General features: G+C 41.9%; 1 protein-coding gene across 2 annotated transcripts; it reads left to right on the top strand.

Annotated features, from left to right (window-relative positions):
* The first annotated feature begins 1,114 nt into the window (after nt 1-1,114).
* LOC115178459 (uncharacterized) lies at nt 1,115-10,167 on the top strand. Of its 2 annotated transcripts, none has more exons than XM_029739646.1 (9): nt 1,115-1,422; nt 1,608-2,159; nt 2,548-2,809; nt 3,105-3,273; nt 3,472-3,577; nt 3,729-3,964; nt 7,477-7,635; nt 8,385-8,516; nt 10,130-10,167. In XM_029739646.1, exons 1-9 carry the CDS (start codon nt 1,282-1,284, stop codon nt 10,134-10,136), a joined length of 1,764 nt encoding a protein of 587 aa, XP_029595506.1. In that variant the 5' UTR covers nt 1,115-1,281; the 3' UTR covers nt 10,137-10,167. The 2 variants fall into 2 exon arrangements, with proteins under 2 accessions (XP_029595506.1, XP_029595505.1); XM_029739645.1 differs by lacking the exon at nt 10,130-10,167 and adding an exon at nt 8,850-9,326.
* Nucleotides 10,168-16,199: the final 6,032 nt, after the last annotated feature.

Below are 16,199 nucleotides of genomic sequence, written 5' to 3'. Positions count from 1 at the left end.
TATGGCTGGTGGCATTGTCACGCTGGAGGGTCATGTCAGGATGAGCCTGCAGGAAGTGTACCACATGAGGGAGGAGGATGTCTTCCCTGTAATACACAGCGTTGAGACTGCCTGCAATGACAACAAGCTCAGTCATATGATGCTGTGACACACCGCCCCAGACCACGACGGACCGTCCACCTCCAAATTGATCCCGCTCCAGAGTACAGGCCTCGGTGTAACGCTCATTCCTTCGACGATAAACGTGAATCTGACCATCACCCCTGGTGAGACAAAATCACGACTCGTCAATGAAGAGCACTTTTTGGCAGTCCTGTCTGGTCCAGCGACTGTGGGTTTGTGCCCATAGGCGACGCTGTTGCCGGTGATGTCTGGTGAGAACCTGCCTTACAACAGGCCTACAAGCCCTCAGTCCAGCCTCTCACAGCCTATTGCGGACAGTCTGAGCACTGATAGAGGGATTGTGCGTTCCTGGTGTAACTCGGGCAGTTGTTGTTGTTGCCATCCTGTACCTGTCCCGCATGTGTGATGTTTGCATGTACCGATCCTGTGCAGGTGTTGTTACACGTGGTCTGCCACTGCGAGTATGATCAGCTGTCCGTCCTGTCTCCCTTTTGCGCTGTCTTAGGCGTCTCACAGTACGGACATTGCAATTTATTGCCATGGCCACATCTGCAGTCCTCATGCCTCCTTGCAGCATGCCTAAGGCACGTTCACGCAGATGAGCAGGGACCCTGGGCATCTCTCTTTTGGTGTTTTTCAGAGTCAGTAGAAAGGCCTGTTTGGTGTCCTAAGTTTTCATAACTGACCTTAATTGCCTACCGTCTGTAAGCTGTTAGTGTCTTAATGACTGTTCCACAGGTGCATGTTCAATAATTGTTTATGGTTCATTGAACAAGCATGGGAAACAGTGTTTAAACCCTTTACAATGAAGATCTGTGAAGTTACTTGGATTTTTACGAATTATCTGTGGAAGACAGTGTCCTAAAAAAGGGACGTTTCTTTTTTGCTGAGTTTATATATATATATATATATATTATTTACAAATTCATCACACATTTATGATTTTATATGGGAATCAAAAAGCTTTCATGGATGTTCACAATGTGCTCAGTGCTGTCAACAGACCCCATTATGACATCACAATGTAACGGAATCCTTGCCATGATATCATTGCTGGTTCCATCTGACAAGCAAAATTTCATTTCCACTCATTTCATGATAGTTCTCTCACAGAGATAGGTTAAGTTCTTATTTTGAGAGTGTTAATATTTATCATCAATGGCTTATCGAGGAAGAAAGTCAAGTGAGTTTGACAAACTCCAGAAGGAGAACTCTCAGATGAAGAGCGTCATCGAAAACTTGAGGAAGCAAAACATGGCTTTAAACCAACAGGATGACCAGGACAAGTTTTCAAGTTTTGTAAGGCTCATCAGTATTTCAAACGTTTTTCAAAAATATCACTGTTTATTTTGTGGTTTCATAGACAGACAGTAGGCCTACATCCATAACATCTTTAGCTTGAAAGCTTTATATGACACACTGTAGAAACTATTTTGACTACTTCACTTCTGCTATTCATTTCATACTATACCATTGTGATCCAGGGCTATCAGGAGAGCTACCCAATCCCAGAGGGCCATCGGGACTTCATCAGTGATGCCAGACTTCTGCAGATGCAGAGAGCTGAGAGAGAGGCCATGGAAGCAAAGCAAAGAAAGATAAGTGCTATCCATGAGAATTATGTCCGGACTGCTCTCATCGGGGTTGGCAGCACCTTCGCGCACCACTTCGTCCCCTCTATTCAGTGCATTCCGCGGCCGAAAGCTCCACCGAGGCCTTTGCCACGAAGGCTTGAACACATAGCTCTGGCCCCACTGAAGAACGTGGTGGGGGTGGACGGAGCTCAAGTTCGACCCGGATCTCACTCTCTGGAGTCCATCCAGGTGAATAAGTCATTCAGCAGCAGTAGCGTGCGGCCTGTTCCCGTCCCTCCCACTGGAGCTCCCTCCAAGAGGGGCAAGAAGAAGGAGGGCAGGCGGGGAGTCAAAGCCCTGAAAGTCCAGTTGGACCAGGGCTGTGCTGACAACAACGGACCCATTGACCTGATGGAGGAGGTGAGGGACATCGAGGCTCACCTGAAGGAGGAGGCCTGGAAGGTAGGATGGACTTTGAATTTATTGTAAATGTGAAAATTTGTGAAAACACAAGTGTAGACCTTACTGTGAAACCAACAGTGCAGTTCAAGAAGAGTTAGGAAAATATTTAACAAATAAACTAATGTAAACAATAATAATAATAAAAGTAACACAATGACATAACAATAACGAGGCTATATACAGGGGGCATCGGTACCGAGTCAGTGTGCGGGGGTACAGGTTAGTTGAGGGTTACAGTGTGGGGGGGTACAGGTTAGAAAGGATACTCTCTTTGACGGCATGATAGAATAGATCCTAGAATACAGGATCTCTGTGTATTAGTTTATGTATATACTAGTTCTATATGCATTTCTATGATGGGAGCAATCTTTTCTGGTCTACGCCAAAGGTGGTACATGAGGTGAAGGCCATGGGCAGGAGAAGTTTGGGCTCGGCCATGTCCATGGGGGAAATAGCCACCAGCTCTCTGGGAAGCCTGAGCTCAGTGGATATGAACACCCCTGCGGAGCTCCGTGACTACTTGGATGTTGGGACCCCGGTAAAGTCGCGTGACAGCCCACCCAGGCCTGCTCCCCCTCCTACCAAGCCCAGGAGCAAACTGCCTCGGCCTACAAGGTTCCTTAGCCTTCAAAAGGCTGATACCGGCTCAGGTCAGTCCCTCTCATGTACTCACACTAATTTAAATTAGACAGCGAGATGAAGCTAGGTAGACTCATAGTAGGAAGGGAAGGGACACAAATGGATTTAGCCCAGGGCTAAGACATTTTTCCACACTTGCTTTGCCTGTTGCACAGTGAGAACCTTTGCTCAAGGCGAATTATACCCTGCTTCTGAGCAGGTTGAGCACCAAAAATGTGTGCTAAATTTAAAATGGTATCATAATGAACTAAGATGTTCTAGTGTTAAAAGCTACAAACAGATGAGTAAATACATACATACATACAGTTCACAGAAAGATAGATGTCTGCTGTCAACCCATAGACAAGAAGGCAGCCAGTGAGCCAAAGGGCCAAATAAAGAAAGGTCAGGACCAGGCCAGATTGCAGCCCCTGTCCAACCCAGAGCAGGACCTGACTAAGACCTTTAAGCTGCTCCACTCTACCTCTGATGACTGGTGAGCATTCACTGTAGACAAGACCAATGGAGCTAGGCTAAAGGAAGCACAGTGTAGTGTCCTTGGAAATGTAGATTTGAGCTACAGAGCGTAGAAACTTCTGAAATTAAGAGACCAGAGTCCTAATTGATGAACATCATTATAATGTTTTTGGAAAATGTTGTGGAAATTGCTTACGTTTCTTTCACTGGCTTGCAGGGAGAAGAAGATCGAGGGCTTGACCTCTCTCCGTGTGATGGCTCAGAACCACATGGACATACTGATGCCTAAACTCCATGATATCTGCCTTGCCATTATAAATGAGGTAGCTGTATTCATTCACTGCCATATTCATTCATCTGCAGAAATCTGCTACATTTGGAGAACAAGCCAAATTATTGTGTCATGTTTCTGATGTTCGTGGGTTGTACTGCTCAACATTAATAGTTGGTCCTGTGCGTGTTATTATGATTCAGGTGAAGAACCTGCGCTCTGCAGTGTCCTGTGCTGCCATGGCCACACTGGGTGACATGTACGTTCACCTCCAGAGGGCCATGGACAGTGAGGTGGAGGGGACGGCACGCGTGCTGCTGCACAAAGCCAGCGAGGCCAACAACTTCATCCGGCAGGCCGCCAACTTTGCCCTGGGTCACATGGTGCAGAGCTGCACCCCTACCCGTGTCATGAATGCCCTGCTGGTCGGTGGGCTGAGGTAAAGAGGGAGAGGGGTCAATTAACACTCACTAAGGGGTAGATCCGGACTTCCACAAATGTTCACTTTGTCTCACATTGAAAGTTTGACTCGAATGGAAGTTAGGATTCACTCCAAACGGACCTGATGTGACAATGCAATAGATAATTGATATGTAGTGAACTTTCTGGTGCAAAATGGTCACTGCCCGCTTAAGTATACCACACATTAGATTAGATTCAACTTTATTGTCATTGAACAAGTACAAGTACAACGAAATGCAGTTAGTATCTGACCAGAAGTGCAAATAAAAGAGTGCAAAAAATGTAGTAAAAAGTAAAATAACTAAGTACGTTATTAAGTGGGATGTATAAATGTGCAATGAAGGCAAATGGCAAGTCTAAATGTGCAATGAAGGCAAATTGAAAGTGCAAGGAGGCATGCAACTGAAATGCAGGGAGAGCAGCAATGAGGTTACCGAGGTAGACATGTACATGTACAACTGAATTATGTCCTTAATCAGATTTTGCAAAGCAATGTCAGAGTCCAGTAGTACTGTGAAATGGACAAAGAGAGTAGTGCAACAAGGTCCCTGAGAGGCAGTACCTTTTGTTTGTGGCATGGATGTGAAGGGTCCCTGATGCGCTGGAGGTCTCCGATGGCAGGGAGCTGGGCACCAATTGAAGTGGTGGGTGGTTTTCACCACCCGTTGCAGGGCCTTCCGGTCAGCCACGGAGCACCCGCCAAACCACACTGTGGCGCAGTTAGTCAGATTGCTCTCGACCGTGCAGCGGTAAAAGTTCACCAGGATTTTGGGAGACAGGCAGGCCTTCTTCAGCCTCCTCAAAAAGTACAGGCGCTGCTGCGCCTTCTTGACCAGGGTTGAGGTGTTGCGGGTCCAGGAGAGGTCATCGGAGATGTAGACACCCAGGAATTTGAAGCTGGGCACACGCTCCACTTCAGTGCCATCAATGAGAACTGGGGCGTGGCTGCGGCTTTTAGACTTCCTGTTAATCCACTATGAGCTCCTTGGTTTTCTTTGCATTGAGGGCCAGGTTGTTGTCAGCGCACCATGCAGCCAGGTGCTTGACCTCCCTGTAGGCTGACTCGTCATTGTCACTGATCAGACCTACCACCGTGGTAGGTCTGATCAAAATGTTGTTTAAATGCTGAGCTTACACGGATACCAAACTGGCTGCGCGCGTGCGCCATAGTGTTGACAGTACCAAAATAAAACAACTAATTTACAAAAAACTTTACAGCACAAACAAGTTACAACGTGAAATCGCCTCTGTCCCATTCAGACCTTAGAGGACCAAACTACATCTCCCATAATGCAACGCCCGCACCAGCTCAGCTAACCGTCTGCGTCACAGAAAGGCATGCTAGCTAGCAACAGCAGCACTTTTAGCACTCTGTAAACTATATTAATAACAACAATAACACTCTGAAAGTTACATGTTTCTATAGTCTCACATTCCCTTATAACAACAATATCTACAGCATTAACCTTGGGATGTTTTATTTATTTCACGTTATGGACTTCTACAAAGGAGTAATCTGCAAGACACACCTTTCTCAGTGTTTTCTCGGACTGAGGAGAACGGCAGCTACGGGTAGTACCAGGGTGTTAGTAGGTAACGCATGCACCCAGATGAAATCAAATATATTTAATGAAACAAAACCCGAAGATGTTAACATCATTCAGCTACTGTAACTGCCCACCTAACATCAACAGGCAGCACCAGTAGTGCAACAATTAAAAATGGACACCAAAAGTAAAGTTCCTGGCGATCAAAGCGATCTGACTCCCCCCTTGTGTCTGAACTTGGAATATTCCTGTTCGCGGGCTTTGGCCCTCAACCTGGTTGTTCTGTTCTGCGTTGTGTACTATTCTAATAATTTGAAGTTTGATGGAATAACCATTTTAACTCTACTACAAATACATTTCGTATTAGGCTACATGTCTGACTCCTGACCTATTTAGAGTGTTTATAGGCTGTTTAATACAACATGTAGCCTATTTGAAATTATGAGTGCTTCTTACAGTCACCTTTTCCTGTTGTTTACTTAAATATGGTTTGGTTTCAATATTTAAAAACTAAATGGTAGGTTATACGCCACAGCTTTCAGCGAATCAGCATTCAGGGGTCGAACCACCCGGTTTATAATTTCAATTATCTCGCCAACCCCCTCGTTACCACTCTGGGTAGCAGAGTTTCAGTTGTGTTTACATCTGTAGGTCTGATATCTGATTGGAAGTTCACTTTTATAGTAGCATATTGGTTAACAACTCACATTGTTTTATTTTAACAACTCAGAGGCTTTTAAGAGTCTTAGATTCATTGTCTCTCTTTTTCTTTGTTCCTGACCTGCGCTAGTGAGATACACTCTCTCTCTCTCTCCACCCCAGCGACTCTTGGGGCATGGCCTTTCAGGCTATGACTTCTCTCTCTCTCCCTCTCTGATCATGCATAAGGTATTGCATTGTAATGTTTGTTAATGCCTTGTATATGATTTCATAATGTTAAATACCTTTCCACTCTCAGTCCAATTCTTGCAAGTCAATGTGAACTCATTGCCTAATGCTTGCTTGCATATTTTAAGTATCTTTATAGCGTAAAATATAAACATTTTAATGTATAAATAGTTATATATCAAATACTACCACACTACAAAGTCAATCAATTTAATATACACCATCACAAATATTCACATGTTTTCATTTAGGCAGGTCTTAAGAAACATTATGATATTAAACCTCTACGGGATCAGTGTCCCCCCCGCGGGACGGTTGAGCTAATGTAGGCAAATGTGATTAGCATGAGGTTGTAAGTAACAAAAACATTTCCCAGGACAGATATGGGCAGAAAGCTTAAATTCTTGTTCATTTAACTGCACTGTCCAATTTACAGTAGGTATTACAGTGAAAGAATATCAATCTATTTGTTTGAGAAGAGTGCACAATGTATTGATAAACCAATTAGGCACATTTGGGCGGTCTTGATACAACATTTTGAACAGATATACAATGGTTCATTGGATCAGTCTAAGACTTTGCACTGCTGCCGTCTAGTGACCAAAATCGAAATTGCGCCTGGGCTGGAACATAAATGCATTTATAAATATGTATATTTATAGGCAATGAGTTGACATTGACTAGCAAGAATTGGACTGAGAGTGGAAAGGTATTTAACATTATGAAATCATATACAAGGCACTATGATCAAATACCTTATTAATTATCTGATAAATCATGAACAAATCATTTAAAATAGCGTTTATAAATGTGTAAATAACTATTTATAGATTTCTCATTGGCATTTACAAATGTAGGAATAATGATTAATAAATGGTAATTGAACTCTTCACAAACAGTTTATAAATGGTATATTAAGGGACTTTAATATAAAGTCTTACTGAACATTTTGATCCATCGATGAGACTTCATCAATACAATCCATTATCATTCGTCTCCTAACTCATGTATCTCTATGACATGTAACTGATGTGCTCTGTTTTTCCTTCCTCAGCCACCGTAACGCTGCGGTGAGGAGCTGCACTGCTCAGCACCTGGAGAGACTGGCTGAGGTCATGGGGATGTCTCGTCTCCTGTCGGGGAAGAAAGACCTCACTGACCGTTTCTTGATTGCCGTCAGTAAACTGTCTGTGGACCCTGCACAGGAAGTCAGGTGGGATGTTCCTCCTGTAAAGTCGCTTGCTTAAACATAATGGCCGGCCTTAATTTAGGCCGTGATTCAATCCATGGCTCGCTATAGCACTAGATCGCCGACAATGCAGCTTGTAAAAGTAATCTACTCTTGAGTCGACATCTGCAGCGTTTACCACGAATACAAATTGAAATTGCCTTTAAAAGCCACATTGTCGGCTGTCTACATCATCTATGCTAAAGGGTGTCATGGATTGAATTGCGGATTTTAGGTATTCCAAAACAACCACAGGTTTTCTTGGAGGGGAATAGTAATTGAAAACAAATAGGAAAAATTATAAACACAAATAAGTGCTACATGGCATAGGAAAATCCAAGTCCAGGCACTCATGTGGGTTTGAAAGTTAAAAAGCCAAAAGCTTAGCCGAAGCCAAAGGATGTTCTTCTCCCATCTCCAACTAGCGACCTCCTGTGGTGACCAATGCACGCTGACACGGTCCCCAGGTGTATGGTGTTTTCTCCGACACATTGATGCAGCTGGCTTCCAGGTTAAGCGGGCTTTGTGTCAAGAAGTAGTACGGCTTGGCTGGGTTGTGTTTCGCAGGACGCACGGCTCTCGACCCTCTTGCAAATTCGACCTAATGTATGTCTTATTTTGATGGGATATTTTTTCTCAGGTTGCCATCGTTTGATTACTGTTTTTAATCACAGACAGGAGAAATTATTTGATATGTTGCACGTTTAAGATGATATTAATATCTTTGTCCACAGGCATCATGGTCGCAATATCTTGAGAAACGTGGCCACCAATGGCGACTTTGCTAAAATGTGGGACAAATTCGCTCCGAGGAAAGAGCGAGAATCCTTGAGGGAGGTCATCTCAAAGGTTAACCTCAAAGAAAGGTACATTCTCTCTGGATGATTAGAAGAAGTATGAAAAATGAGCTGATATGATTACAGAACTCCAATCCCACTGGGCACAGACATCAGTTCAATGTCTAGTTTTGATTTAAATTTGGGAAATCAACCAATGTGAAATTAACCAAAAATGTTGGTTAAAAGTTGGGTGAAAAAAATCTAATTGTGTTTTCCACATTGATTCACCGCCATCACATAGATTTTTTGTTGTTGTTGAAATGAGGTGGAAACAACATTTATTCAACCAGTTTTGGCCCAATGGGATGAATTTAATATACTGTAAGATTATATCTTTCTGTCTTTTCTCTTTTTCAACAGGAATATCTGAATAATCCCCAACTTGACTATATGTTTGTATCTAAATATTTGCACATTTCCCAACTTGACTATTATCCCCTCCAGTCCCCAAACTCCAATATTTTCACTCATTCTAAGAAATTTGACACTATCATCCAAACCCCCATGTAAATGCATCTTTAAGCTGCATCGACTCCCTGTCCAAGTCCTGAATTCACTATAAGGCAATATGAACCACATTCAAAGCACTAAATGACCTTTCCTCGAAGCTCCTATCTGATCTACCAGCTCAATAGTGGTCTACTGAAACCATACTCACCATCTCAGGGGGTGCTCAGATCATCAACCACTGACCTCCACACCATCCTCAAAACCAGCAGTCCTCTTTTGGAGGCAGATTGGTCAGTGCTCCTGTATGGCACCAACATTGTGGATTTTCATCCAATGCTTCTGGACTATGAGAACATTCTTTGGACAATAAAACTAGGTAAAATGGAAGCTGGCTACAGTCTCAGTTTTATCCTCCAAGACAGTGTGAGGATGTGTAACAACAATACCTGTAGTTTAATTTCATGATCAGGGCCAGATTACCGAATGGGCCCGCAGGGCACCTGCCCTATGGGCCCCGACCTCCAGGGAATATCATCATAACATCCAAAACTAAAAGTATAGTGGATGTATTTTACAGTACGTGGACGTTTTACATTTCGTGAGCTCGTTTCATAATTTGTAGCCATGTTTATTATAAATTTGTGCTCATTTTGTAGAAATTCGTGAGCATTTAAAAACATTTAGTGGGGATGTTTTATATCAATTTGCTTACTGGTGCTCTTCCATGCCGTCTCGAGGAGGGGTGCGTCACTTGAGTGGGTTGAGTCACTGACGTGATCTTCCTGTCTGTGTTGGTGCCCCCCCTTGGGTTGTGCCGTGGCTTAGATCTTTGTGGGCTATACTCGGCCCTGTCTCAGGATGGTAAGTTGGTGGTTGAAGATATCCCTCTAGTGGTGTGGGGGCTGTGCTTTGGCAAAGTGGGTAGGGTCATATCCTGCCTGTTTGGCCTTGTCCGGGGGTATCGTTGGATGGGGCCACAGTGTCTCTCGACCTCTCCTGTCTCAGCCTCCAGTATTTATGCTGCAGTAGTTTATGTGTCGGGGAGCTAGGGTCAGTCTGTTATATCTGGAGTATTTCTCCTGTCTTATTCAGTGTCCTGTGTGAATTTAAGTATGCTCTGTCTAATTCTTTCTTTCTCTCTTTCTCTCTTTCTCTCTCTTTCTTTCTCTTTCTCTCTCTCTTTCTCGGAGGACCTGAGCCCTAGGACCATGCCTCAGGACTACCTTGCCTGATGACTCCTTGCTGTCCCCAGTCCACCTGGCTGTGCTGCTGCTCCAGTTTCAACTGTTCTGCCTGCGGCTATGGAACCCTGACCTGTTCACCGGACGTGCTACCTGTCCCAGACCTGCTGTTTTCAACTCTCCAGAGACAGCAGGAGCGGTAGAGATACTCTGAATGATCGGCTATGAAAAGCCAACTGACATTTACTCCTGAGGTTCTGACCTGTTGCACCCTCGACAACCACTGTGATTATTATTATTTGACCCTGCTGGTCATCTATGAACATTTGAACATCTTGGCCATGTTCTGTTATAATCTCCACCCGGCGCAGCCAGAAGAGGACTGGCCACCCCTCATAGCCTGGTTCCTCTCTAGGTTTCTTCCTAGGTTCTGGCCTTTCTAGGGAGTTGTTCCTAGCTACCTTGCTTCTACACCTGCATTGCTTGCTGTTTGGGGTTTTAAGCTGGGTTTCTGTACAGCATTTTGAGATATCAGCTGATGTAAGAAGGGCTTTATAAATAAATTTGATTTGAAATTTGATTTGATATATGCTCCTTAAAACCAATGAGGAGATGGCACGTGGGTATATGCCCCTAAAAACAAATGAGGAGATGGAAGATACAGGACTTGCAGCGCGTCCAGTGTCACAAATAGAACCAAGTTCTATTTTAGCACCTGGCTAAGCAGATGCTTTCGCGCGTGCAATGATTGAATAACATGTATGTGTTCATTTATTTTGCAACTGGTCTGGTCAGCATGTTAGAGTTAGACAGGACTCCAGTCATGTCATACTGCAAAACACCACTAGATGCCGGACATACCATTTGCATAGATGGGAATAACCAAGAATTCATGTGAAATCCATTCATGAGAATATTTAAAGAAAGGGAAAGGGGAATAGCTAGTTAGAGCACAAGTGGAAAAGGGTAGTCACTAGTGGGGACAAAAATAATGTTTGCTTCTTTCTGCCACACATTACAACAGTGGTTGTTGTATTTTCTGTTCTGTTTGATTATCACTGGATTTGGGCTTTGTTGCCCTTGTTTACAGTGACCTAAATAATGCTCAAGTAAAAGATGGTGCCTCACAACCACGACCACCCAGAGTTTATGCCATTGGTTTCTACATCCAGCTTCTAATGGTGCATTTCCATACAGGATTTACCCAGTATTTTACCCATGGATCTGGTAGACCTGCTCTCATTTGGGGCCAAGGCAATGCTCTGTGTTCTTTTCAGCTGTTTTTTACATAACAATGGCTATCTGTGAACTTTAACACCTTCTCACAAAGCAACAGACTTAAATGATGCAGAGATTGATGATGCCGTCACCATAAGTCTTTAGAGCTGACATTAACATATAACCCTGGTCGAAACCCTGGAGTGTGGGTAAGTCTATATGGAAAAGTACCACTAGAGGGAGCCACATCCCAACATGTGATCCTGGATCCACAAATCTATCAGCAAGTGTCAAAATTTCTGCAAGGTCTCACAGTCTCACATCAGAATTAGACATTCATCCATGTTTCTCAAACTTCAAAGTTGTTCCAAACGTTAAATCTCAAAGTGTTTAAGGTTAAGTTTAGGCATTAACACCGAAATCTTAAGGTTAGGCATTAACTCCAAATGGTTAAGATAAGGGGTAAGGTTTGGGATAGGCTTATAACAAAACTATCAAAACTGACTTTCTATCGCTGGATTCAACCATGAAACCTTTGGAGTCAGAGGCAGATGCTTATCCACATCCACAATGTCCTAGAAAAACCAAAACTTACTTAAAGGTAACAGCGCTCACTGTTGCCCCTGGTGGCCGGTTTCCACGTCATATCCTGACATCCTCAGCCATGGATGGATGTCGAATACTGACTTGTATCACGGGTGATCTGCCTGCAAAACTCCGATTCCATTCCAGTCTGGCTCAGCTCAGCAAATGTAGCAATTGGACATTTGAAAACGTAGAAAATCCAATTCAATGATATTGTTGTTTCCTGAACTGAGTGAACTCATGAACTGCATTTGACTTCATTTTCAGAGTTAATTGAGTTGAAATGGAATGAAGGCCAACCCTGCTAACCATGGTCCTTCCCTGTAAAGTCTAGAGCTTTCCCATCAAAACCCCAAGCCCCCATCCTTGTCTACAGTGCCTTCAGAAAGTATTCATACACCTTGACTTATTTCACATTTTGTTGTGTTACAGCCTGAATTCAAAATGGATTAAATATGTTTTTCTCTCACCCAGCTACTGTGGTGGCTAATTTCCGCATTACCAAATGAGGAGTTACAAAAAACACACCAGTCCGAGTTAAACTACATCTTTAATACTTAATTAAGATACTTTTGCAAAAGTTCTTGACCCCACCAATGCATTCTCTCGAATGAATCATTTAATGAGGTGCTTACAGAATGGCTCAGGGATCTTTTATAGCAACGATACAGCCCCTTCAACGTACATTGACAAACCACAGATACTTAGTAACAGTTCACAAAGGTTACGTTTTGTATGACAGATATCAATAAAACACATCAGACAGTAACTGCTATGTCAACAGAGTTCATTGAATAGCCCAGTATCTGGTCCCCTTAGAACTGTCCCTCCCTGGTACGGTATTGAACAGAACTATTTCATCCAATGGCATATATCAATTGTCAACTCTAGATACTCCCATCTCAAGCAAACCCCCTCTTGACCCCACTCCTGGACAGGCTCACTATATTATCACAGGATAAATGTGAGATCTAAGAGACCATGGTCCCAGACACTGCCATAAACCTCCCCACAATAAGGAAAAGGAGGGTGTGACTTGCTCACAGACATTGTGGAGACAAGTCATTGGTTCCCCAGTAATCACGCCATCCCTTCACATGGTTTAAGCATAGGTGAAGAGACATTCACATATGAAGACAATATTTCATTCTGTCCTCCTCTCTTGCTGATATTCTGCAGAGCAACAGAGACAAGTAAAAGACAAGTCTGACCTCTTCCCCTCTCTGGGCCCACAGTGTCTGAGCCCCAGAAAAGGGAAATGTGTAACTGAAAAGACACCAGAGTCCAATGGACACTTTCTAATGACGAGTACCTCAAATAAGCATATTATACTAATAAAACATCTTAATTATCTATGTTACCCAACTAATTCTGATTCGTCCACGACGTTCCCCTCTCAAGGGACTCCGTCTCTTCTAGAGAATCAGAACAGTAACGTTACAGGAGAACCAGTGTCTAAACACAGGCTTCATCACAACAGAAAAGACAGTCATCCCTCTGTGTCCCCTCTCAACTTAAAAGAAAATCACCAGATTTAAGAACATTCATTCACATAGAACATACATATATTCTACATAAACCAAAAATCACAAAACAATAACTCATTTCCTGGGGTTCCTGCACATAACATCCCAAGAAACTCAGCACTGTCTCTTATTACCATCCCCCAAAATTTACTAAACACTCTAGCAATTTGTCTGGGAAGGTTATGATACACAGTCACCTGCACGAACCCATGAAGAAAAACAAAAAATGCATACAGTTTATGAGATTCAAAGCTATATTTTCCATAGACAGTGAAAAGCACACAATTAATGCATAATGCAGTGCATGCAACAATGGAGTTTAATAAAATAATCTTTAGTTATCTATTACACTCCAATGGATCAGCATAGTATGTTGGAAATGACTATTTCCATCCCAGAAACTATAATTAGCATATCTTGTTGTACAAATCCAAGTAGTGACTCCTAGTTAAAATAAAATGTATATCCTTGGTGCCTAATGAACATGACCCAAGACACGCATCATGATTCCACTATTTATAAGGCAATGCCTATTGATCAAATAGATTAGGATCATTTTCACTCTCCAGATCAGAGTTCACCCATGGCATTCACTATGGCATGCTTATAATAACGTCAACATCCTTAGTTCATAACAACAATCAAAACAATCTATCTCTAATACATTAATTTCTTCACCCATTTAGATATTAACATATTCAACTCAAATCAATCCTTCAGTTTTAAAATTCATTCAATTTCCAAATAAAATCATAATTAGAACTCAGTTAATTATCCAACCAAAATTTCTAAATGACATTGCTCAGTGATTCAAATTTGTCTTATCACTCAAAGTAAAAACTAAATTTAAACACACATCAATATTAGCAGAATGTCCATTCATTTTAACATCCAGTATAATTATCCCATAATTTCTACTATTAACAATTTTATCATGATTATTCTACAGATCAGTATCTCAATGCATTCTTAATCTAAATTACTATAATTTTACGTGGTGTAGACCTCTACAATCAACCTGATACCCCAAAAGTCTAAACAGTTTTGGGCACAGTTGACCAAACCCCTCTCTCCAGGCACTGATTCTTCTGGCGTCCTCTTCGTTCTTCTTCAGATAGCTTTAAAGTTCAAAGTGAATGACCCATTATAATGTCCCAATGTCAATGTTTCACCTTAGATGCCCATTATGTCTTGTCCATTCGTCAACCAATATATCAGCAACATAAGAAAAGTTTAGAACAGCACCTTTTCCCATGCTCACTCCACGTGGACTCCTCTCACACTCCTGAGAGAAACATGAGAGAAAAGCAGTTGATAGCTTATATCAGATACTGTACACCGGTTGCTGGCTCGGCCATTCCTCTCAGTAGAAATGGTTCGGACAGGGCCATATTCAATGCCTTCGTCACTCCTTCTTCAGCCAATTAGAGGGGGTTTGAGGTACACACACTTTTCGGTCCAATTATCTCTTCCATGCATTAAGATACCGTCTGATGTCACTTTTCATGATAACCTCGAAAGAACAGATCAGAACAACAGTTTAGTTCAGTTCATTAACTACATGATAAATTATTACTTTTACCAATTATTCTTAATACAAATGTCTAAACATTATTCAAAGAGAATAACAACACATTCTATTGAAATTATTCTTTCACATTGGTTAATACTTCCCATCACAATTTCAACTCCATCGCAGAGCCACAGAATCAGGAAGTTAGACCTATAACCCATCAGGAATAGAACAGAACAAACAACACAACAATACACTCCTTCACATATCACTCAAGGTGTGTAAACTTCAATCCAAATTTCAAAGAACTGAATCCAAAAACCTCAAAGAACTGTATCCTCCCCCATTTTTTTTAAACACATGACTCTCCATGAGAGTAATGTATTAAAAAAAAACACTGCTACAAATCAAAAGATAAAACAAAATGTCAAATAGGATAACCAAATGAAAATCACAACTCTGAAAACCTCCACAAAGAAAAAATTATTTACCCATATGGTCATAGGGAAACAGACTTCAAGCAGCCTACCCTTAGTGAAAAGGCAATGCCCTCTATCACATAGGTCCAAATTCTAAGAACTTTAAATTCCATCATAATTATACATTTCACGAATTACCTTGAAATCAGTATAACAAATGACCTAAAATGTATTATCCAAATGGCTTTCCCATGAGGCTGATCAGACCACACAGGAAAACCCAGACAAAGGTCATAAGTCAAACCACCCCTTCACAGAAATGTTTCTTACTATCTTAGACAAAAAAATGTCAAAATCAAACATCTTCTACATGTTGTATCACAGGTTACCCAGAACATTTCATTAACAAAAGAATCCACATCTTTAATTAAAACTCAGGGGGAAAAAACTTCCAAAAATTCCATGTGTATACCCCTTTAAGATATCTTAGCACTAAATCAAATGGAAAACTCACCAATCCCACAGGAAATAGAAAAACAAATCAAACATACTATTTTAAAAACACCAACAAATAGTAATAACAAATGTGTTGTGTATGGGTATTTGCAAACCCTAAAGTAAAAACAAACAAAACATTTCCAGGCCTCTTCCATTTTGGTAGTTTATGGCCTCAATCTCACTCACCCAAGATTATAGCCCCAGGAAACATTCCAAAAAGAGACAATGAAATCCCCATTTTCCCAAAGAAAAACACAAAACACTTCTTTAGCATTCAACATACAACTGATTCAGAAACCCAAAAGTTAACTACAAACAAA

Source organism: Salmo trutta, chromosome 38 (genome assembly GCF_901001165.1).
Source record: "Salmo trutta chromosome 38, fSalTru1.1, whole genome shotgun sequence".
NCBI classification, from domain to species: Eukaryota; Metazoa; Chordata; class Actinopteri; order Salmoniformes; family Salmonidae; genus Salmo; species Salmo trutta.
The sequence above is the reverse complement of the archived record's forward strand: the minus strand, read 5'-3'. Positions and strand labels throughout refer to the sequence as shown.